General features: G+C 38.5%; 1 protein-coding gene across 3 annotated transcripts in view; it reads right to left on the bottom strand.

Moving 5' to 3' along the window:
- The window catches only part of LOC106870683 (GPI ethanolamine phosphate transferase 1), a 48496-nt gene that overhangs the window by 18806 nt on the left and 3819 nt on the right, over window positions 1-25871 (bottom strand). For all 3 annotated transcript variants that reach the window (XM_089364309.1, XM_089364310.1, XM_089364311.1), the window contains exons 2-19: window positions 24221-24487; window positions 23375-23496; window positions 21608-21706; window positions 21069-21175; window positions 19192-19316; window positions 14240-14370; window positions 13101-13220; window positions 12011-12051; window positions 11076-11135; window positions 9102-9194; window positions 8567-8622; window positions 7561-7582; window positions 6256-6312; window positions 4792-4871; window positions 4254-4441; window positions 3248-3320; window positions 2275-2377; window positions 900-992 (exon numbers count right to left, since the gene is read on the bottom strand). In XM_089364309.1, coding sequence (XP_089220435.1) covers window positions 900-992; window positions 2275-2377; window positions 3248-3320; window positions 4254-4441; window positions 4792-4871; window positions 6256-6312; window positions 7561-7582; window positions 8567-8622; window positions 9102-9194; window positions 11076-11135; window positions 12011-12051; window positions 13101-13220; window positions 14240-14370; window positions 19192-19316; window positions 21069-21175; window positions 21608-21706; window positions 23375-23496; window positions 24221-24444 — 1794 coding nt within the window. In that variant the 5' untranslated portion in view covers window positions 24445-24487. The remainder of the gene's footprint in view (window positions 1-899; window positions 993-2274; window positions 2378-3247; window positions 3321-4253; window positions 4442-4791; window positions 4872-6255; window positions 6313-7560; window positions 7583-8566; window positions 8623-9101; window positions 9195-11075; window positions 11136-12010; window positions 12052-13100; window positions 13221-14239; window positions 14371-19191; window positions 19317-21068; window positions 21176-21607; window positions 21707-23374; window positions 23497-24220; window positions 24488-25871) is intronic.

Genomic DNA, 25871 nt, shown 5'->3' with positions numbered 1-25871 from the left:
TCCCCCTTTTCTTAGCTCTCCTGAAAAAAGAATTTCTAACTTCTGGTCAGCCATTATTATGATTGACCGTTGACTGAACACTATTCAATTTTTTTTCTCTTCTGTTGAAGAGCGTAACTTGAAACGTCAAAGACTTTCCGTATTCCCGAGCGCCATACTAATACATCCTTTTGTTATTTACACCACCTGTCCTCGTCTGTTGTTGTTTTTTCGTACATTCTCCCATATATATATATATATATATATATATATATAGAGAGAGATAGAGAGAGAGAGATAGAGAGAGAGAGAGACAGAGAGAGATAGAGAGAGAGAGAGAGAGAGAGAGAGAGAGATAGAGAGAGAGAGAGACATACATGGCTGTATAAACCTTTTCCACTCCATGTTTCTGGAAGAAGAAAAACAGTGGACTAAATGAATATGTCCATGTTACACTCTACATATTCATTCACTTTTTTTTTTCTCACAGAAACATGGAATGGAAAAGGTTTTCTTTGGTTTCTGAAACAACAACAATAGCACCCACCCCGCACAAAAACAAAAATAACGTTATTCTGGAGTAAAAATTATTTGCCAACATAACATGGCAGTCCTGGTTTAAGACGAAAGTTGCTGTAATTTAGCCCTAGGAGACATCATCTCCAGCTGGCTATATTGTTTTGAGTTAAGTAGGGGTGCTAGATTCCCTTGTTCAAAAATATAAGGACACAGGTCGTATCATATAGCCAGCTGGAGACAATGTCTCCTGGGGCTAAATTACAGCAACATTCATCCTAAACCAGGACTGCTATGTTATGTTGGCAAATAATCTTTATGCCAAAGTACTGTTGCTGAATATCTCTCGTGAGATTTAAAAATAGTAATTTTCTAAAAGTTATTCTGTAGTGAATGTAACTGACCTTATTATTTTGCCAGTAAAAGGAAAGTGGTGCCCACAGGGCCATCAAGATGAGACCAATAGCAATTGCTTTCCTCTCAAAGAAGCTGTAGACCTGTGGAATATAAGTGAGGACAGTACCAATAATTAATCAATGATTTGTTATGATGTAGTGGAAATATCATGTTTACATTATCAATACATTAAACCAGTTGAGCTCCAAGTCAATAAGGGAGCCTGTATGTGGTCGTTTGAACAGTTAGAAATAGCAGCCAAATCTTCATAAATTACAAGATTACAGTGGATAATGTAGTCCTAGGTGCCCAAAGCATAAGACAAGGACAGGATGAACACAGATGTAATGCAGCCAAATCTCCTAAAGACCATACCTCACTATATATTAACCTTTAGTACACAGCATTTTCCAGTCACTACTCAGTTACTACAGGGGAGAAAACTCATACAGTGACATGATGCACTTACAGTGTGCTAAAGGATAAAAGTATGGAATGCTTTGGGGAATTGTAGTGTTAAATACAATGTATGGAGAAAGATGGAATGCTTTTGCTTATAAGTCTATTAACTTGGTGTTCAACAGCAAACACTTTAAATGGTATGAAGATCAAAGGTTTCTCACATTTTTCTCTGCTAAAAATAGTCTTTGGGACAAGTCAGGAAATATTGCAGTCTTAAAAAGAAGTAAAGTTGTTTCCCAACGACATGGTTCTGAGTTTAGTTCCACTATGTGACACTATAGCCCTGGGATGGCCAAAACCTTGTCAGTGGATTTGGTAGACAGAAACTGAAAGAAAGATGTATGTATCATCATCATCATCATCATTTAATGTCTGTTGTCCATGCTAGCATGGGTTGGACAGTTTGACTGGGGCTGATAAGCTGGAATGCTGCACCAGTCTCCAGTCCTATCTGGCATGGTTTTCTACAGCTGGATGCCCTTCCTAATGCCAACCACTCTGAGAATGTAATGGGTGCTTTAATGTGCTAATGGCACAGATGCCATTTGTGTGACACTGGTGTCTGCCATTAGTGCGATTTTAGTTGGCTTGATGGGTCTTCTCAAGCATAACAATGCCAAAGGATTTGGTCATTGCCTCTGTGAGGCCAAACACTCAAAAGGAGCTCAGCCACTTTGCTCCGTGTGCACACGTGCGTGTGTTTGTCCTCCAGCATCGCCTGACAACTGATGTTGGTGTGCTTATGACCTAACTTATTGGTTTGGCAAAAAAGATTGATAGAGTAAGTACAAAGCTTAAAAAAATAAGTACAGGGGTCGATTCATTCAACTAAAAAATCCTTCTACGTGATGCCCCAGCATGGCTGCAGTCTAATGAATGCAAACAAGATAAAAAAATAAAAACAAAGCATCAAATTCTTACCAAAATCTCCAACCCTATAAAAGTAACAATCAATTCCAGTCCAATTGAGTGGAGAATACGATTTTCATAAGCAGCCTTGACAGCAGCAAATACAATATCTTTCCTGGAAAAATAAAGAGCAATATGAATTATGTGTAAGAAGAGGTTCTGGGTAGTTTGCTAGAAACGTAAGGACACTGGACTTCAGTGACTCTAGTCCTGAGTTCAAATCCCACCTTGGGAGTCATATTCAGTTTTTATCTCCTGAGGTTTAGAAAATTGAAGCATCAGTATTATACTGGGGCTGATTTTCTCAACTGTACTCATTCCCTGTGAAAATTGGCCCCGTTTTTAATGGGAAGAAAGCATTAAATTAGTGATGGGGAAAATGATGGGTGTTAAAGTAAAGACAAAAAGAAACAATGGGCTTAGATTACAAACCTTAAGAATTCACACACACACGCACACACACCAACCCACCCACATACTTAGTACTTTCAGTTCTATTGAATATTTACATGCATTGGATACGACAATATACTAAGCAGTATCTTTTATTTGCTTCAGTTATTAGACTGCAGCCCATGCTGGGGCACAGTCTTGAAGAATGTTTAGACAAATGAATCAATCCAAGTACTTATTAAGTTTTTTAAGCTTGGAACTTATTGTATCAGTCCCGTCTGCCAAACTGCTAAGTTACAGGGATGTAAACATACCAACACTGTCAAATGGTGGTGGTGGGGGATAAACAAACACACGGGCTTCTTTCAGTTTCCGTCAACCAAATCCTCTCACAAGGCTTTGGTTGGCCCAAGGCTGTAGTAGAAAACACTTGCCCAATGTGCCATGCAGTGGAACTGAACCAGGAATCATGTGGTTGGGATGTAAACTTCTTACCACACAGCCATGCCTTGTAGAACATGGAATGAAATGATTAGGTGAAGGTGTTTGAACACCTGCAGCCAATCACAATAATGATGCAAAAAACACTTACCTGTGAATAACACTTCTCCAGATTAGAACTGGTAAAAGCAAGTACATGTAATACATGAGAGGCGATGACGTCACTGGAAAGAAACCAGAACAAACCATTGTTATTTCTCCATTGTTTTTTTTTTCATTTCACATTTGTATTGTTAGTGTGTATGATGTAGTAACATGCATGCCTTTGGTAATGGTGTTAGAGACATGAATGAAGTAGTTCCAAGTTAGAAACAGATCCTGGTCCTATCTTCAATAAGATAGAATTATACAAATCTGTCCATGAGAAAGTATTATCATGTAATAAAAAGCACCCGGGCTGGTGTCACATAAAGAGAACCTGTGCTGGCACCACACAAGAAGCACCTGTGCTGGTGACATATTAAAAGCACCTGTGCTAGCAGCATGTAAAAAAAAAGCACCCATGCCAGCACTTGGTATACTCTGTAAAATGGTTGGTGTTATCAAAGAAAAAAAAAAAAAGAATTGAAGAAAGAATTTATCCAAATAGAATAACAAGAAGAACATGCTAGAACATTACTTTGAAATGGTGAAGATTTTTTAATGAAATATATTAAAAGCCTTCTCTTCTTGTGGGAGCCTAGAATTTTCCAGAATCTGCTTTAAAAAAATTCTGTTATATCTTTTAATGTTTTACTGGTTTCAGTCAATGGTCTGTGGCCATGCTGGGGCACCACCTTGAAGAATTTTTAGTTGAATGAATCTACCAGAGTACTTATTCTATTGGTCTCTTTGGCCAAACTGCTAAGTTACAGAGATGTAAACACACCAACACCGGTTGTCAAGTGTTGGGGGGGGGGGGAGAAACACAGACAGGTTGATAAACTAAGTGCCAGTTGAGCACTGGGGGTTGATGTAATCGACTAACCCCTCCCCCAAAATTGCTGGCCTAGAGCAAAAGAAATTTAAAACCAGTATTTAATGGAAACATTTGGCATTTTGTCCTCCACAAAAGATATAAAAAAAACAGAAGAGAAAAAAAAAAAAAACTAACTTACCAAAGAGGAAACCAATAATAACACATATGATTACAAGAATACTAATGTCAATGGAATTCTTCATTGGCCACCAACGCAAGTTCATAATGTGCATTTGGAAACTTGTCGTCATCAAACCAGAATGCTTTTGTAACAAAAGGCAGGCGACAAAAAGCATCCAGCCAACAAAACTGAAAGACACACTCGTACTGAAATAGAAAAGTCGTAACAAGCTGTTAATGAAACGGTTCAAATACAAGAATAGATTTTGTTGTCTTGTGGCATAAAATAGTAAAATCATAAAGGGAGGCTGAGGCTGGTGTCAGGTCAATGGTGTCTGGACTAAAATGAAGATGAGGAGTACTTTTGAAAGTAATTTTTCAAAAATAATAACTGCTCATAAACCTGGGCAAGGCTGGGTCCTGTTTCTGGTTACTTGTGTAACTTTATGGTTAGGTGAATACACACACACACGCACACATTGTAATATATGTATATTTAGGTATGAGGGGCAAAGTGCGGAAAGAGAGAGAGAGAGAGAGAGAAAAAGAGAACTTACCCCAATAACATTCTGTTATATGTTTGATAATACTGTAGCCCTTTCAAACTGAGATCTATTAATCTGTTCCCTTCTACAATCTGAAAGAGAGAATAAAGTATGTCATATTTTCCCCAAAAAACCCCTTCAAATGAAGATGGCAGGCAGTAGCCTTGACTCTCTGCTCTAGACTCTTGAGTTTAAATTCCATCAAAGTCAACTTTGTCTTTCATCCTTCAGAGGTTGATTAAAATAAGTACCAGTTATGCACTGGGGGGTCCATGTAATCAATTCCATCCTCCCTTCAAATTTGAGTGATTCTTAAAATATCAAATATTAAATATATAATGACAGCAATTATTATAAAAGAGTGATAGCAGTTATTTACTTCAAGTACAATATTTGAATAACATGGCAGCAACATACTAGTTACTATCATATTTTAGCCTCGAAATGCCTGGTACAAAGCCACCTCCCTCGATACTGCATTCCCAATCTGTAGACAGGGGTCAAGTCTTGCAATGTAATTAGGTGACCTCACTAGTGCTGCTGCTGCTGCATACAAAGAAGAAGAAAAAAACACCAAAAACACCCGGTGCACTCTGTAAAGCTGTTGGTCTCAGGGAAGACATCCAGCCATGCAAACTGTGCCAAAGCAGGTACTGGAGTTCAATGCAATCCCTTGGCTTTTTCAATATTGTTGGACCATCTACCCGATGTAAGCATGGAATAGAGATGTTAAATGATTGCATGGTTCACACATTTGCTTCCCAATTGTATGGCTTCAGCTTTAATCCCACTGCAAGGCATCTTGAGTAATTGTCTTCTACTTTAGCGTTCCTCCCCCCACAAACCTTGTGGTTCAATCCGAATATGGAAACCGAAAGAAGCTCATCATATATTGTGTCATCTCATAAATAATGCAGTTTTTTTAATACTTTTATTTTTCAAAATTAAGCTAAAGTTCTTTTTCAATCTAAAATATACTCTCTCATTTTCTACAATGCTCTTCCATCTATCTGGTAGACTTGCAAGGCCTCTCTTCCAAAATTCACTTGTCTGTGATGAAAAATGCTCCTCCAGTACCGGTCTGACCTCGTCTACAGAATTCATATTTTTTCTGTCCAAATTATTTTGAAGACTGCAGAATAAATGATAATCAGATGGAGAAATGTCAAGCGAATATAGTGGGTGGGGCATCATTTCCCATTCAAATTGCTCCAGCCTTTGGAATATCATCCTCAACATATGTGGTCAAGCATTCTCCTGATGGAAGAACACCTTTCGTCTTGAAACCAAGCCGTTTCTTCTTTTATAGACTGGGAGATCATTAGCTCCCTTAGAAACATATGAAGGTGGGCGACAGGAAAGGCATCTGGTTGCAGAAAACTCTGCCCCAACAGACCCTTGTCTTACTCATGCAAGCATGGAAAAGCAGATATTAAAAAAAAAAGGTTTTGTTAGAAAGAACTCTAAATAACTTACTGCTTCTTCATATTGGCCAGCATAGATCAGATTGTGGATATGTTGAATTTTCTCAGCCTGAAATATGAAGAATATTTTTCATAGGAAGTCACATTCTGATTTTACATAAACCACATTAAACCCTCATCTTATTCTTTTATTGTTTTACTTGTTTTGGTCATTTGACTGCGGCCATGCTGGAGCATCACCTTTAGTAGAACAAATCAATCCCAGGACTTATTCTTTGTAAGCCTAGTACTTATTCTATCAGTTTCTTTTGCCGAACCACTAAGTTATGAGGACGTAAACACACCAACATCGGTTGTGAAGCAATGGGGGGGGGGAACACAAATACATATGTGTGTGTGTATATATATATATATATGGTGGTTGTCTATTCCTTACACAGAGTTTGACCACCTCCTGCACGTTGGCATGGGTTGGACAGTTTGACAGGAACTGGATGGCTTAAAAAATTAGACTAGTGGTTTTCAGCAATTCTTTTACCTATGGTCCCTCTTCGATTCCTATTTTACTTGGGTTGGACCCTCATAATCATTCCATGTTTAAAAAAATCTTGTTACATTCTTTAGGTATTTTTTTGCCGATGCTATTATTATTATTTATTCAAGGTACTGTCTGAAATTGAACTCAGAATCTTGGGGTTAGTAGCCCTCGTTAACCATTGCGCTATGTGCCCGTGAGAAATGTTGTTGTAACAACAAACAAGATGAGGACACATATCCTCCAATGTAAATAATGGACAGAATTCCTCAGAACATATAAGACTTTGTTGTTAAAGTTTATCTGTAATAAATGGTTATGTTGCTACAATATGCAAAATATTTTAATTATTTCTATACAATTCCTAATATTTAATTATAAATGTGAAACAAGATTTTTTAAAACATGGAATGGTTATGAGGGTCCAACCCAAGTAAAATAGGAACCGAAGAGGGGCCATAGGTAAAAAAAATTGTTGAGAACCACTAGTCTAATTTTTTAAGGCATCCAGTTCCTGTCAAACTGTCCAACCCATGCCAGCGTGGAAGATGATGGACATTAAGTGATGATGATGAAGACTGGACACAAGGTAAATAGCCTGAAGGTCAATTTGGTGAAATCTCTGGCACTGGTGCCCTATAAAATGCTCTGATGAATGGCAGTTAATGAAAAGAAGACACAACCCAACAATATAAGTCTCATCTGTTGTGGATAAAATCAATTGATTTAAACCCTGGTCTAAATATTATTCCCAATCTTTAATTTACTGAGAGGTCAATAATAATAAGTTCAGAGGTAGATATGGATAATGTGTATAGTTACCTGTATTGAAGAGGTTAATTCACTGAAAGAAATGGAAAAGAAAAAACAAAAATATTATTTGAAAATTCCTCAATGAAATCAAGTATAAACTATCTACTAAAAGACTTCATTAAACACTATAGCATTAATTTATACTAAGCATCTAACGAGATTTACATATATATTTGCATATATCTATATGTACATGTGTATCCATACATATATGCACACACACATGTATTATATGTATATAGCCCACTCTGCTGAGTAGTTGGTGTAAAAATCCTGCCAAAACAGTCACAGAAGTCTGGTGCAGGCTTCAGCCTGGCCAGCTCTTGTGGTACTGTCCCACCCATGCTAGCAGGGAACACGGACGTTAAATGATGATAATGAATGTTGATCAGCTGTAATGTAAAATGAGTGAAAAATTTCAAACTGAAGTTAATAGCCTAGCAAGGTATTCACCATCAGTTTGGAATGTCCTCAACGCACACAGCAATGATGCCTTTTCTGGAGAAATAGTAAAACTGTTTTTTAATTTCTCTCTCTCTACAAAGGAACATGTAAGATCTCTCCTAGATGTTGGTGTCATGTAAAAAGCATCTGTGCTGATGCCATGTAGAAAGCACCCAGTACACTCTGCAAGTGGTTGGCATTCAGAAAAGAATTCAGCTGTAGAAACTTTACCAAAGCAGGCAGTAGAGTTTGGCACAGTCTTCTGACCTGGCAAACTGTCCAGAATAGAAAACAGACGTTAACCCTTTCAATACCAACCTGGCTGAAACTGGCTCTGGCCGAGTACAAATGTCTTGTTTTCATTAGTTTTGAATTAAAATCTTCTACCAAACCTTTGTCACAATTTATGTTCCTAACACTAGCTGAATGATAAAGTCATTTTACTAAATTCTTTGTTATATTTAAAGTAATTGAAACAAACACAGAGCATCTCAACAGAAATACAGTACCAAAAGGGCTAAACAAGGATTATGATGATAGTGGTAGAGAATTACAATATATTTTATCTTACCTGAATGGTTTAAATGTCATGGAAAGAGAAGTATTTTGGGCAAGCATCATCTTTACCTAAAATGAAAAACACTGTCATCAGGTAAGAATAGAATAAAAAAGGACAAAATGGGAATTGAAAGAAAAGATTTGCTTAGAAGTTTAAACATTCAAAGAACTCTAGTTTTGAAATTTGGTAAAGAATAATATGGCAGAAGTACAATGTTTAATTTGAGAGAGAGACAGAGAAATGGAGGAAGAGAGAGAGAGAGATGGGGAGGGGAAATGAAGCATTTTTTAGTCTTACAAGATTACGTAGCTGTGTACTTTCTAGAGTACCGAGCAGAGACAAAGTAGCATAGAGGATGGGTAGTTTGCCATACTGGCGGTCCCCATTTCTCAGCAATCATAGGACAGCTAGTCCATAGACTGGGAAAATACAATGGAAACTTAGCTCTGGTCTTGCTGCATCATCGTCATTATCATAATAGAATAATATAATAAATGAGTTAGCATTTCTTTGTATCCTTAGTAGTTAGGATAGAAATCAAACTTACTGTGTACTGGGCAAGGATTTGTTTAGCATTGGTAAGCAGATTCTCTGCTTTATAGCCAAGATCACCACTCAGGTATTCTAGAGGTAATTTTCCCTGTAACAAAAAGAAAAGATGATAAACAATTCTTAATGTACCTTATGTACATTATTTACATTTATTGTTGTTAACACGTTTCGGCTGATATACCCTCCAGCCTTCTTCAGGTGTCTTGGGGAAATTTCAAACCTGGGTTCTCATTCCTGAGGTATTTTTTAATATTATTATTATTCAGATCACTGCCTGGAATTGAACTTGGAATCTTGGGGTTAGTAACCCACGCTCTTAACCACTACACCATATGCCCGTGGTGCAGTGGTTAAGAGCGCAAGCTATTAACCAAGATTCTGAGTTCAATTCCAGGCAGTGACCTGAATAATAATAATAGTAACAACAACAACATTGAAAAATACCTTAGGAATGAGAACCCAGGTTTGACATTTCTCTAAGACACCTGACGAAGGCTGGAGGGTATATCAGCCAAAACGTTGTGTTAACAACAAACAAGATGAGGATAAATATCCGTCAAATGTAAATAATATAAATAATGTATGTAATTCCTCATCTCTTAAATATAGAACTGAAGTCTTAATGCAATGAACATTAATTTCAAGTATGAAGCATAGCTAAAAGATAAAGGAAAAATATAGCTGTGCATGCACACACACACACACTTTGAATAAGAGTTGACTTGGTTTTTGAAAACCTGTTCACCTCAAGCCAGTGTGGTAAAGTGGGCAGACAAAGATAATACATAATCATCATCATCGTTTAATGTCCATTTTCCATGCTGGCATGGCTTGAATAGTTTGACTGAGGTCTGGAGAGACAGCGATTGCACCACACTCCAATCTGATCTGGTAATGTTTCTACAGCTGGATGCCTTTCCTAACGCCAACCACTCCGAGAGTGTAGTGGGTGCTTTTTACATGCCACTGGCAGAGGAGAAAGTCAGGCAGACCTGGCATTGATCACGTTCGGATGGTGCTTTTTATGTGCAACTGGCATGGGAACCAGTCATGGGGCACTGGCATGGGAACCAGTCATGGGGCACTGGCATGGGAACCAGTCATGGGGCACTGGCATGGGAACCAGTCATGGGGCATTGGCATGGGAACCAGTCAGGAGGCACTGGCAGTAAAATAAAATACCAATCAGGTGCTAGGGGTGATGTTATTGACCAGTGGGTGCATTTTATGTGCCACCGTCACGGGGGCCAGTCAGGGGTACGTCCACCTTCCATACTGGCATGGGTTGGACGGTTTGACAAGAGTTGGCCAGGTAGAAGACTACCCCAAGCTTATTGTGTCTGTTTTGGCAGGATTTTTATGGGTGGATGCCCTTTTTAACACCAACCATCTCGCCAGAGTGGACTGAGTGCCTTTTATGTGGCACCATCGCAGGGAAGGTCAGTTTTGTATATATACATATGTATGTATGTATGCATGTATATGTGAACATGTATACATACAAACATGATCTATATGAATACTTTTCTCTCTCTCCATGTGTATGTGTGTGTGTGTGTGTGTATATATATATATATATATATATATATATATATATATATATATATATATGCCAACCAGTTTACAGAGTGTTTTAGGTGCTCTTTTAGTGCCAGTGGCACTAGTGTGGTTACCATGCAGCTCATAAGTCTACAAAATCAGAGTGGTGGTGGTGGTGGTGGTGAGCTTTGTGCTAGGTGGAGGTCAAGGTACAAGAGAAAAGATTGGGGTTAAACAGGTTCTTGTTGCAGGAGCCACGAGGCTTCTTGGACGTAAGGGAGAGTGAGAATGAACCAATAATATCTCCTTGGACCCATAGCAAATGTCAAACTGTCCAACCCATGTCAGCATGGGTCAGAAGACATCAAATGATGAGGATGGTGATATTGTGTGGAGAGGTTGGAGGAAGAAGAGGATGAAATGAACTTACCACGGAGTTCATTGGGAAAGGGACACCGATCAGTGAAGACATCAAAGGAGCAATGTCAGCCTACAAAATCAAAATAAAATCAGAGTTACATATATGGTAATCTGCGTGTGTGTGTGTGTGTGTTTGTGAGTACATGCGTACTCGCATGTGTGCATATGCTTCTATGTGTAATAAATGGCAAATTTGTGCGTTTGTGAATTTGTTACTTTAATTCCTCCGAATCTATCCAACAGACCTTCATGAAACTTGACACGTGGGGCTTATGCCTATGTGGTCACTTACACACTTACCTTAGTTGTGTTTGTTTGTTTGTCTGTGGAAAAGATATCTCAAGAACTGCTGGATGGATTCGGATGAAACTTTCAGATATGTTTGGCCTTGTGACTGGCATGAATTGATTAGATTTTGGGATCAATCCAGTACCAGACAAGGATTCTGGATTATTTTCCCTGTTTTTTTTTACTTAATTCTTGAGAGCAGTCGGGTTCATCTTTAATATTCTCGTTTGTGAGAGCAATCGAGTTAATTTAAAATATTCTCATTTTAAAAATCATTTCTGGCTCATAATTGAGAGGAATTTGGTGTTGCCTTGTCAGAGGTTTGCGCTCTCTGAGTGCTCTTGATATTATTATTATTATTATTATTATTATTATTATTATTATTATTGAAGGTGGCAAGCTGGCAGAATCATTAGCACGCAAGACAAAATGCTTAGTGGTATTTCATCTGTTACTATGTTCTGAGTTCAAATTCTGCCAAGGTTGACTTTGCCTTTCATCCTTTTGGGGTCAATAAATTAAGTACCAGTAAAACAATGAAGTTGATATAATCGACTAGTCCCCTCCCACAAAATTTCAGGCCTTGTGCCTTTAGTAGAAAGGATTATTTTTGTTATTATTGTTATTATCATTATTATTATCTAAAACTATACCAACCTGTTCAACATCATTTCTTAAAAGATGACTAAGAAACCAATCTGAAAGTAATAATAATAATAATAATAATAATGATGATAATGATGATGATGAAGATGATGAAAATGATTTCTTCATTGCCATGATAGTTATGAACAGGAGGTACAATGAGGATGTATTACAAAATAACGCAGGCTTTACATCAAGTACAGGAAACAAATATACCCCCTCCCCCAAGAAAAAAAAATTTAAGTATTTACCATAAATAAGGGGACAGGTACCTAGGTCCAATCAAGGATTCTTACAGATCCCGTATTACTCTTGATTACCATGTCCTTTCCCAGATATTGCCCTCAGCTACATGTCCTGGTGAGGCCAATTCAACCAAGCTATACTTGTCACTTTCTGGAGATGAGAAAGTGTTTAACCCTAGGCTGTCAGTGGGAGGTCATACAGACTGATGATTTAGTACTTCTACCAGACTGAGAGAATTCCAGACATGAAAGCAAGAGGATTTAGTGAAGGTTGATGTTGCAGTAAATAGATGCATGCATGGCTGTGTGGTTCAGAAGCTGACTTACAAACCATGTGGTCTTAGGTCCAGTCCCCTTGAATAGATTTGGCAGATAGAAACTGAAAGTTGCTCATTGTGTATCTGGACTGTTTGACAGAAGCTGGCCAGCTGAAGAGCTGCCCCCAGACTTCATGTCCGTTTTGGCATGGTTTCTACGGCTGGATGCCCTTCTTGACGCCAACCACTTTACAGAGTGTACTGGGTGTTTTTTATGCAACACCAGCACGGGGACATTTACGTGGCACTAGCACCCAGGAGCCTGAAGGGTTAGAAATGCAGGGAACAAGCCTGTTTGCTTTTATTTAGTTTGATGGGTCTTTTCAAGCACAGCAAATTGTCAGGAGTCTCAGTTCCTTCTCATCCTCTCTGCTAGTCCCAACATCTGTACATCCTTTCTTACCACTTCATCCCAGATCTTCCTGGGTCTATTCCTTCCACAGGTTCCAAAGGTCTAGATATAGATACTATAAATATATATTCTAAAGGTGAAGGTAACAATCAAGAAAATGGTGAAATATAATAGCAAAACAATGGTACCTTCAGAGAAATTATCAGTAAAGTCTGAGTGTTTTCCAGCGGGCATTGGTGTCCGGATCCCTGCACCCCATGCAACTAATGGAGTCAATGTCTCATCTGGATTACCAGCTCCATGGGAACCTGTGCGGAGAATGTAATAAAAAAAAAAAAAGGTAAACAAATTAACAATAAAAAATAATTTAAAATCAACTTCTGAGATTGAACATTATAATAACAATTTTAAATTCTGGTACAAAGTTTGGAGGGAGGGAGGGGGGAGTCGATTAAACTGACCCCAATGTTCAACTGGTATTTTTATTATATTGACCCCCAAAAAGAATGAAAGACAAATCAACCTCAGCAGAATTTGAACTCAGAATGTGAAGGCAGATGAAAGGCTGCAAAGCATTTTGTCCAGCTTGCTAACGATTCAGCCAGCTCACTGCCTTAATAATAATAATAATAATCCTTTCTACAATAGGCACAAGGCCTGAAATTTGGGGGGGGGCTAGTTGATTACATCAACCCCCAGTGCTCAACTGGTACTTAATTCATCGACCCCAAAATGATGAAAGGCAAAGTCGACCTTGCACAGTTGTATATACAACTAGGGCTAACTTTGATTATGCAACAGTAATGTGTGTGTGTGTGTGTGAAATATATCTTTCACTTGTTTCACTCATTAGACTGGCCATGCTGGGGCACTGCCTTGAAGAATTTTAGCCAAGTGAATTGACCTCAGGACTTATTGTTTGTTTGAAAGCCTAGTATTTATTCTATCAGGCTCTTTTGCTGAACTGCTAAGTTACAGGGATGTAAACACACCAACACCAGATGTCAAGCAGTGTGTACATGTGTGTAGGACAAAGACAGACACAAAGCCATATATGCTTAGATACATATATACATAGGTGTGTGTGTGTGTGTGTGTGTGTGTATGAGAGAGTATGACTGGATTCTTTCAGTTTTCATCTTCTAAATCTACTCACGTTTTGGTTGGCCTGATGCAATAGTAGAAGAGACTCACCCAAGGTGCCATGTAGTGTGACTGAACCTGGAACCTTATGGTTGGGAAGCAAACTTCTTACCACACAGCCACAAATATATACATACATATACATATAAATAAAAGAATAAAATGATATAAAATTGTTTCCTACCCCAGTTAGTCATACCATGATCCGAAGTGAAAATATAGGCTGTTTTGCCATCTTTGTTATAAAAGTTATCAATAACATGAACCATTTCTTTGATTCCTTCATCAACAATTTGGATATTTTTTATGTATTCTCTGTAAAATAATTCAAATTGGTTTACAATTAAGAACTGAAACCTAAAAGAAAAACACAAAAAGTATTCTTCGAATTTCATTTTGTCTTTTATATATAATGAACCAATGAGGTTGCTGCTTCAACAGGTCTGTTTGACCTGTTGCACATTACTAGAAATACTGGTTTGTTAGCTCTGTTTGCCAGATATTTCAACTGCATAATAATGTTTCTCATAGATGGCAAGGAGACCCCACCACCACCTTCAGGATGGGGAGAGGGATACGAAGATTGAATAAGGGGGCAGACAAACTATCAAATTTAATAAAATGAAGATGGTTTATTAAACTTTATATAATTGTCCAACATCACGTAGAAAAATGAAAAGGCATGAGCACAAACAGAGTTATATAGAAACCCACTTATACACACACACACACGCAGACAAGACATACACATTCCAAATACATAAATGTGCACATAGATACAGACAGAAATGCATGTGCAAAGAAGGATATATTCCACAGAAAGACAAGTCATGATGAAATACAAGACGAGACAAGACTAGAGAGGAGAGGAGACAGAGAGAAGAACAGGTCGTCACTGAAGAGGTTACAGAATGTGTGACGAAAGGACTGATAAATTAACCAATAATAATAACAATAAAGCTAAAGTAAAGATCAAATAGTGTGTGTGTGTGTGTGTGTGCTTGTTGGCAAAATGACCATCACCAAATACAACAAAATCTATTTTGTTTTCTCGTTAATAAAGAGTGGTGCTTGGGGTTATGGTAATGGGGGCAGGAACACAAAATTTCACTAATAATTTTTGGTGCTAGGAAGAGCATCGGGCTGTAGAAACCATGTCAGATCAGATTGGAGCATGGTGCAGCCTCCTGGCTTGCCAATCCTCAGTCAAGCTGTCCAACCCATGCTAGCATGGAAAACAGACATTAAATGATGATGATGATGATGTAGGGTCCTGGTATTTATGGGTTTGAGAGTCAAGTAAATGAAGGAACCTCCACTTAGTTACTTAATTTGCAAGAATTAGCAGCCAAAACTCACTCAAATTACACCCAGTTATCTTAATAAGGGTGGGACACATTGGCTAAAGTGTTTCTAGATGTGTGATGCTTGAGAGGATCATACAAGAGGATTGTAGCCAGAACATTTTTGAAATGAGGTCTGGCTGTTTGGTCAGGGCTGCTTTGCAGTAAAACAACAACAATGACTATTGTACAATGAAAATTTCTAACTTACCAGTAACATTTTAAAAATAGGTTATTAAAAAAAGTAAAAAGTTTCTTTAATTTTAAGAAGAGGTAAAGCAAACTTCATCTGTTTCAAGATAACCACAATAATATACAAGTGACGAGGACATGAAAGGAATTTGAAGAGGCAAAGAATTTTTAACAGACATTAATTGCCTCTTCAAAAATTAATGAATTACAACAAACCTTGTTTAACCTATTTACTACCAGTCATGAATACTCTGGCATTTTTGATTTTTCTTTCTTTTTTTTTTGTGAAAATTATTGAATAACAAGTTTAACCTATTTACTACCAAATCAAGACATGCTTGTTCTTTTTTTTTGTGGTGTGCAATAACTCTCTTCCAAGCATCAGCGATTGTAGCATTGGAGATGTTATAATTATCTTTTAATGTTAATGATGGTTTCAAATTATGGCACAAGGCCAGCAATTTTGCGGGGAGGGCGTAAGTTGATCACATCCACCCCAGTGCTCAACTGGTACTTATTTTACTGGTCCCGGGAAGATTAAAAGCAAAGTTGACGTCGGCAGAATTTGAACTCAGAACATTAAGACAATTTCACTTGGCTTGATGAGTCTTCTCAAGCACAGCATATTGCCAAAGGTCTCGGTCATATGTCACTGCCTCTGTGAGGCCCAACGCTCAAAAGGTGATATGTGGGTGCGTGTGTATATATCATCATCATTGTTTAACGTCCATTTTCCATGCTGGCATGGGTTGGATGGCTTGACTGGGGTCTTGGAAGGCTCCAGTCTGATCTGGCAGTGTTTCTACAGCTTGATGCCCTTCCTAACGCCAACCACTCCAAGGGGAGTGGGTGCTTTTTATGTGCCACCAGCACAGGGGCCAGAGGAGGCTGTGCTGGCATCGACCACGTTTGGATGGTGGTGGTGCTAGCCACGTTCGGGTGGTATATATATATATATCCACCTTAATGTTTTGTTAGACTGCCAAATGCTGTGGTATTCACCTTGATGAGGACTTCTCATAAGGATGCATGGTGCATAAAAGCACTCATATTTATATTGTTGGCAGATGAGAATTGTCTGCTACAGGTGCAACCTCCAGATCACAATATTTTGACTAATTCTTATAGAAGGTAAAATCCTACTGGACCATGACAAATTACAGCTTCCATCTGGGTTTCCTGTGCTTGGAAATTCCACAGAACTCAAACACCTCAAGGAATTAATTCAACATTATTCGAAACAGATAAAATGCAAAATAGGAGGCCAATGTGTTTCTATTCAAATAGATTGAATAATGGAATAAAACCTAAAATAAATAGGTAAGAAAATCATTTTAGTCTCAAACGCAGTATAATGCTAATAATATAGCATGAACAGGATAGACCATCCGTAATCATAGGGATGCGAGTTATAGTCTCATGGCTGACCGCTGACAGATTTTTCTGCTAAAAATTGAGATAGTTTGTCCTGTTTATGCTATATTATTATTAGCATTATCCTGCGTTTGAGAATAAAATGATTTCCGTATTTGCATCTTTCAATACATCTCAACGCTTCTAGAGCAAACTCTGCTTGTTGACTTTCAACGTAAGATTGAATTTAACATACAAAAATAAATAGTTTTATGTAGAGGTAGAAGCCATTACAACAGTTAAACCAATTCAGGAAGTGCAGTATCAGGTTTTTAACACAATAAATTCAAACTTGTTTCAGGTCAATAGGCAACAGCTTGCCTTTATGACCGTTGACCCAAATCTACCATGAAAAGCAATGACTGTGTTGTAGGAGACTAGCTTTTCGGCTTTTCATATAAAACGCAATAATGTATGGCACGAGAGAACTTGGCTGCAGATTCTTAACATGGAATTTCTGCAATTGCTGAAGATATTGAGTCAATGTTGAATGATGAACAGAGAGATACAACAGGGAAAATTCATAAAAAAAATGGGATACAACAGTCTAGATAGATAAACTGCATTAGTGAAAATATTCAATTGTAATAATCTTAGAAAGTATATTACAGATGAAATTAGGTCATGTGATAAATATTCTAGGTTAAAACCTCATTTCAACAAATTAACTGACCAACTTATACTACTAAGGTTTCTGACAACAACTGTCGCTCGATATTGCAGGAGCAAAACGAATATCTAAAACATGCAACTGTTATGAGTTACCCTTTCATGTTCCTCTTCACAAAAGCAACTTCCCAAGTTATTAACCAATTCTTCATTACTTTGTTTGTTTGGTGCCCTTGGCTTTGTACATAGTGACCATTCTGCAGAGTGTTTGATATCAGGAAGGGCTTCAAGCTGTAAAAACCATGCCAAAACAGACAGCTGGAGCTTGGTGCAGCTCTGCGGTTTGTCAGCTCCTGTCAAATCATCCAAACCGTGCCAGCAAGGAAGAAAGACATTAAATGATGATGATGATGATGACAGCCATGGAACTCAGTTTGAAAGTAATGAGTCTTTGGAATTTTTAAGACTAAAACGATTCCTTATCACAATCCATCATCAAACGGGCAAAATGTGTGTTACAATGGAGTCACGAGGAAAAGTACTCGGTTACATCTCATGTAAGAAAACAAGACACTAAAACAACGTGGTTAAGAACTCCCATTGGCTCGAATCAATGCCAGATATGTCTGCCTTCTACAGTTTTAAATATCTCATAGAGCAATGCTTCATTTTAGAATTCTTAATTCACTGACAAAATTACCTCCTGCTTGGGCTTCCTTTCAAAAACATCCAACTCCGTTTTCATCTAACTCCATCAGATAAAAAGTGATTGAAGAATTCTTTTTCCACTGCATTCCATCAATTCAATTTGCAACAAAGAAGAACAATAAAGTCCCAAAAAGTCATTTATTTGGAGCTCCTGAGTTCCATATTCAAGACAACTTTGGGACATAGGCAGAGATACTTGTTGCTATACTGTTCTGCAGGACTAGCCTGAGCTTAAGCACTCTATCGCATACCCTGACAATCTCTATGACCCTATCCACCCATTTCTCCGCAAGGAGTATGCCAACCCCACCTCACCACGTGTGCTACCTTGCCAGATATATATATATGTATACATACATGTTTGTGTCTGTGTTTGCCACCCCACCACTGCTTGACAACTGTTGCGTTGGTGTGTTATATACCTGCAACGTAGCAGTTCAGCAAAGAGACTGACAGAATAAGTATCCTGCTTAAAAGAAGAACTGGGGGGTCGATTCATTGAATTAAAAATTCCTCAAGGTAGTGCCCCAGCATGGCCACAATCTAATGACTTAAACAAGTAAAAGATAAAAGGTGAAAGATGTGCCGAAATGAAAAATCACTTTATCAGCTGACCCCAAGGGATCACCTTTCTTGGGTGTGGGGAGTACACCATCCTAAGACTTGTCTTAAGACATATGGTCTCCATTTTAAAGATTGTAAGGAAGGAGAACATTGGAGATCATCTGAAGGGGATTCCAAAATAAATGGAATCTCACCAGTTTCAGAGAACCTGCAAAGGCAATCAGTACAGTGCCTTTCACAAGACAAAAGAAATGAGTGACAGGCCTAAGATTGCGTGGAAATTTGATGAAAGCACAGATTTACTTACTTTGAATGTGGATGATGAGAATGTCCATTTGTGTCAATACCCAACAAATGTAAGAAGAAAACGATTTTATCACTCATCAACTTCTTCATAAGGTTTGAGTCTTCCTTGGCTTGATGAAAGAAATTCTAGAAAAGTGAAAAGCAAAGTGATTAGATTTTATACTGTCGGTAGCATGCAAAAGAAAAAAAAACAAAAAAAAAAAACACCCATACTGGTGCCAAGTAGAAAGCACCCATCATGGTATCACACAAGTGGCACTTTTGATGGTGCTGTGTAGAAAGCATCCAATGCTGAAGCCATGTAAAAGCATCCAGTTACACTGTGAAGCGGCTGGTGTTAAGAACGGCATCCAGCTGTAGAAACCATGCCAAGAGAGACAGTTGGAGCCTGATGCAGCTCCTGTCAAATCATACAACCCATGCCAGCATGGAAAGCAGTTGTTGTTGATGATGGAGTGTAGAAAGAATAGAGTTTTTTTATTACAAGTTTTCAGTTGGCCCAGCATTGGTTAATTGCATTTCATGAGAGAGAGAGAGAGAGATAAGAAAGCATCTGCACAACAAAAGTGGTGGTACTTGCTTGAAAGCACTGATTCATTAGTCTTTTTGCAATTTTTTTGTATTTTGTGGGTGTTTGCACCTTCCACTAATAACCACATATATATATTTATAGATAGGGTTCCTACAAAAGAGCAATCTCCCTCAATTGAAGAAATATAAGCAATTCATTGCTCATAAACTTTAACAAAATCTTATATGGACCTCCCCAAGGGTCTTATGGACCCTAGTTGAGAACCTCTGCACCAGGCCATTGACACATGCCCAGGTTCACTCTACCTGCCTTCACCATGAAAAAGAAACCTGCTGAGAAGTTGTTTACATCAGTTTTGCTCTGATTCATTTGTAACTTTGAAGTATGACGTTCTAGAGACATTATGTCTGGGAAAAAAGAACAACAAAAAACACAATGGTCACAGTTGGAATGCTTATGTTTATATACACACACACACTTATTTAGAGTTAACATCAGGACATGTAACACCAGCAGCCAAATATATTTTTGTTCTGTTTTCCTTCTCTGTGATGGAAGACTTTTCCTCACTAACACAGTGAGGGTGGCAGAGTTTGTTTAAGAGGCGTAGGTATGGTTGTGTGGTAACAGGTTTACCTCCGAATCACATAGTTCCGGGTTCAGTTCCACAGTGTGGCATTTGGGCAAATGTCTTCTACTATAGCCCCAGGCTGAACAAATCCTTACAAGTGGATTTGGTAGACAGAAACTAAAAGCTGTCCCTCTCTCTCTCTCTCTCACACACACACATACATATGTATATATCTATGTGTGGAAGCATATGGCTTAGTGGTTAGGGTGTTGGCTCCATGATCATAAGATTGTGGTCTCAATTCCTGGTGCAGGCAATGTGTTGTATTCTTGTGCAAAACACTTCTTTTCATGTTGCTCCAGTCCACTCAGCTGGCAAAAATGAGTAACCCTGCAACGGACTGGCATCCCATCCAGCAGGGCGGATGTGTATGTCGGAGAAACCAGGAAACCGAACTTATGGACTCTTTACGACTTGGGAAGGAGTCATCCTTCATTTTTTTTATCCATTTATGTATGATTGGTCTTATTGTTTGTGTTTACTCAACTGGTGTTGGTTTGTTTACATCCCCATAACTTAGCAGTTCAGCAAAAGTAGATTGATAGAATAAGTATCTGACGTTAAAAAAATAAATACAAACCCTAGAACGGCCATAGTTCAATGACAAAAAAGCGAGAAAAAAAAGATAAAAAGATGAAAGCTAACAGTTTCTTTGTTCTGAAGTGCATTTTAATTAAAGGTTGCCTTTCTAAATAAAGCCAGTCATTATGCTTACCTTAACACTGGAGAACACATAGGTGTCAAGCCTGGATGGGTCAGTGCCACCGAAATCTATTTCTTTCTCTGCATACATTGTCATATAAATGTGTTCGTAGGAATCTCCTGCCAAGGAAGAAATAAAGGAAAACTATCATTTGTAGAAAGCCTTAATTTCTTGACCCCTTTTCTTACCACATTTCTTTTGAAACACTGATTTTGTTTCAATTACTTTCGAAAGAATGAAGAATTTATTAAGATAAATCTGTTGTTATTAAGCTGGTGTTTGGAACATAAATTAGCATGAATTAACATGAGGTTTCGATGGACGGTTTTCATTTAGCCATGGTAGCATCTCACCACCCATTGTCTTGCACCCCTAAAACAACTGAGAGGCACCATAGCCAGCTTTGCATGTCTTTTCTTTTGTTTTGATTATGGCTGTGGGGCTGGCCCACCCCTTCCATTTCCAACCAGTTCACAGTTCATTATTGTGGCACTAGCACTAGAAAGGGTTGTCACTAAAAAAATATATCAACAAAACATAAATAACAATACCTTTAGCAAATATTGGAAGTATATCGGGGCTGCCCCAACACCAGGTGGAAAAGCTTTCGTTAAAAACCGAGTCAAACTCTACTGGGTTCTCTTTCCAACCTAAAACAAAAGATTTAAGAAAGTTTATCAAAGCAGACTGTCAACACTTGTTTCCAACATGTGATAACCAGTTTATCATAGATTTATCATCATCATCATCATCTGTTGTCTATGCTGGCATGGGTTGGATGGTTTGACCAGGGCTGGAAGGCTGCACCAGTCTAGTGTCTGATTTGGCATGGTTTTCTGCCCTTCCTAATGCCAACCATTCCAAGAGTGAAATGGGTTCTTTTACATGTCACCGGCACAGGTGCCATTTGCGGGACACTAGTATCTGACATGATTGTGATTTTACTTGGCTTGATGGATCATCTCCTCGAGCACGACATAATGCCAAAGGTCTCAGTCATTGCCTCCGTGAGGCTCTACACTCGAAAGGAGCCTTTTACCTGCCAGTTATGTGACACCAGCATCAGCCATGACTACGGTTTCACTTGGCTTGACCAGTCTTCTCAAGTACAGCATGTGGCTAAAGGTCTCGGTCACAACTAAAAAAAAAAAAGGCTGAAACGGCAAACATCCTTTGGTGTAGTGTAGTCCTCAGCTTTAACTGTCTTTTACTTGTTTCAGTCACTAGATTGTAGCCATGCTGGGGCACTGCATCAAAGAATTTTAGTTGAATGAATCGACCCCAGAACTTTTTTTTTTAAAGCCTGGCACTTATTCTATCAGTCTCTTATGTCAAACTGCTAAGTTACAGGGACATAAACACACCAACACCAGTTGTCAAGCAATGGTGGAGCACAAACAAAAACACAGAGTCACACACACACACGATAGGCTTCTTTCAGTTTCCTTCTAAGAAATCCACTCACCATGCTTTGGTCAGCCCAAGGTGTTGTGCAGTGAGAGTGAACCTGGAACCATGTGGCTGGAAAGCAAAATTCTTTCTCATTAAGGTGGTGAGACGGCAGAATCATTAGCACTCAGGCAAAATGCTTAGTAGCATTTTGTTCATTTTTACATGATGAGTTCAAATTCCACCAAGGTCAACTTTGCTTTTCATCCTTCTAGGGTAGAAGAAATAAGTAGCAGTCATGTAATCAACTTACTTCCTCCCTTAAAATTGCAAGCCTTGTGCTAAAACTCATTTAAGTAATTATCTTGGGTTTCTCTTGAGCTACAGGGACCCAAAAGGTCAGAGTTTAACCAGGTTTCCATGGTGTGCAAGTGACTGAAGATTATGACGCTCTCCCATTGAATAGGATGCTCAACTGTCTCAGGGTTAACTTCTAAACTATTGCTGGAACTCGTTTATAGCTGAATGGCTTGGAGCAATGGAAAATGAAGTGTTTTGCTCAAGGACACAATGCATTACCTGGTTCAGGAATTGAAACCACAATCTTGTGACCAGGAGTGCAACACCCTAACCACTAAGGTCATGAGCCTTCACTTATTTAACCCTTTAGCACTTAAACTGACCATATTTGGCCCAAATATTCCACTTGTTCTATGTTTGAACTCACCAGATCTGACCTCTCACACCTACCCTACAGTGCCATTCTAGAAATAAACAATCACATCATCAAAATCACAAAGCTATGAGATAATCCAGGATTATATATTCAAAACAATGTGAAGAAATAAGGATTACGTTCAACAGAGGAATAGGAATGGAAAATGGTTAAGAAATAGAAAGAGAATAATGGAAACAAAGAGAAATGTCACCTTTAGCAATGGAACTAACATCTTCATAAAATCCTGCAATGATAGCCACATGCCCAGGACGAGATTCTGTTGGGACTCTGGTATGTGAGATGCCAAATGAACCATTCTTTTCAATGATACTTCTGAAAGATTAAAGAAAGGAAGTACGTTGGTTTAACTTTCTTGTTTTACTTTTAATAGAGGCGTTTAGCCAAATGAACCAACATTCATGTAATAGCGGTACTTATTTGATAAATCCTGGAAGAGTAAAAGGCAGAGCCAAGTTTGGAATGATCTTTCTTTTTTAATTTGCTGTTTCCCGACTTGCAAATTCCACTGGTGCCACATGAAAAGGCACCCAGTACACTCTGTAAAGTGGTCAGTATCTTGGAGAATATCCAGTTATAGAAACCATAGCAAAGCAGACAGAAAGGCTTGGTGCAATCCTCTGGATTGCCAGTTACTGTTGAACTATCCAACCCATGCCAGCATGGAAAACAGACAAACAACAATGGTAATGATTATCAGTTTAAACATGGGTCCAAGACCAAGTCGTTCCATTTTATAAGTGCAAATATACAATTACTGTGAAATCTGAAACACTTTTGGTTCCAAGTATTTGGATAAAGATTTATCAACTATACTAACTTCTTGTTAGAAAGCTCAAAGTGTGTTTTATTGGTTTAATCACACGATATTATGGATACTGACCGATGATAAATAAAGTTGAATCTACTGTGATTTGAAAGCAGAAACATATGGCACCAAATTAGAAAATGTGAGTTATTGCTCCAGTGTTTTTCTTTTCTTTTTTTTTTCATTAAACCAAAGCAAAATAAAAATCAAATTAAAGAATGGAACACCAACCTTATAAATGGTGATCTTGATTTGCCATCTTGTAATTCATAGAACTTATCGGCTCGTAAGCCATCAGCAACAAACAACACAAGGCGTTTAGCAGGAGGTGACGTGGGACTGGAATGTGGTGTCATACCATGAACAATTGGAGATTTAAAGTAGATATCGAATATGGAACAAAAGAGAATTAAGTGAACTACTAGTCCAAGCAGTAATAATTTCCAACTGAACATACTTTCAGCAGTTTACAGGTGACCACATAAATTGATTCCCAATCTGAAATAAACAAGAAATTGAAAACATGAACATCAATATTTATGAAATGTTAATGACATGGGGAAGTTTCCTAGGAATGCCAGTCATATGAAGAATATACAGCGGCGTGGGTTAATATAAAGTAATGAGCACTAAAAAATTTCAAATTGTGTTCAAATTATGCTCAGAATGAAAAGAAAAAAGCAATAGTCATCATCATCATCGTTTACCATCCACCTGCTTTGAGTGGAACAGTTTGACAGGAGCCAGTCAGGCAGAAGCCTGCACCAGATTTCTGTGACTGTTATGGCAGGATTTTTACAGCTGGATGCCATTCCTAACACCAATTACTTTATAGTGTGGACTGAGTGCTTCTTATGTGGAACAAGTACAGACGAGGTCAGTTTTGGCAAGGTTTTTACAGCTGGATGCCCTTCCAAACACCAACCACTTTACAGTGAGGACTGGGTGCTTTTAAGTGGCACCTGCACTGACAGGGTCACCAAGTAACTTTGCAAGACAAGGAATCTTTGAGAGGGGAGGGGATATTGGAGGAGGTGATCTTGTGCTAGATGATGAAAGGGTAGTGCTAATGGTAATTTTTTTCAAAGGCAACAGACACAATTCTGAAATTCAAGAAATAGGCTCTCTAATGAGTGCTGCACGGCAGGGATGAAAATAAATGCTGCAAAGACTGAGACATTGGTCCTCTCAAGAAAGTACACTTTCTATGTTAGTGGAACATCACTGAGACAAATGGCAAAGCTAAAGTATCTTGGGGTTGTAGTTACAAATGATGGGAAGCAGAATGTGCAAGAATTGCAGCATCAACTTCAGGACTCAATCCTCAAAAGAGAGGAGGCTGGAAAAAAAAAGCCAAACTCGTTCTTTTCAAATTGGTTTGCATGTCTATTCTCACCTTAGGTCATGTATGTTTGATAATGACCAAAAGAGTATGTTCAGGAATCCATGACCAAAATGGGATTCCTCTGAATGATTCATGGGTTAATGATATATAAGAATTAGATGAGATATGATGGCTCGGCCATCTCTCCCCAGTTCTTATATTAATCATTAAATCCAGAAATACAACAACACGAGGGATAACGGTAACAACAGATCAATAGTTTATTCTAGGTTGGTGTAGAGCAGTTTCGTTCCTGGGTGAATAGGCATGCCGCTAGAATACTAAAGAAGCTTCGACCACATGTCAGGGTCGAGTTGAGAGATACGTGTTGTCACCACCGCTGCTGGATGGATAAGCGATACGTGTTGTCGCCACTGCTGCTAGAGAGAAAAGAGTGCGAACACTATTACTTTTTCTCCACCTGTTGCATTGTGCATGCGTGCTCGGGTACTTCCGCTGACGGCAAGTCCCTTGCACATGCGCAATGGCACTTCTCAA

The sequence above is a fragment of the Octopus bimaculoides genome, chromosome 16 (genome assembly GCF_046866305.1).
Source record: "Octopus bimaculoides isolate indiv1 chromosome 16, ASM4686630v1, whole genome shotgun sequence".
Taxonomy (NCBI): domain Eukaryota; kingdom Metazoa; phylum Mollusca; class Cephalopoda; order Octopoda; family Octopodidae; genus Octopus; species Octopus bimaculoides.
The sequence above is the reverse complement of the archived record's forward strand: the minus strand, read 5'-3'. Positions and strand labels throughout refer to the sequence as shown.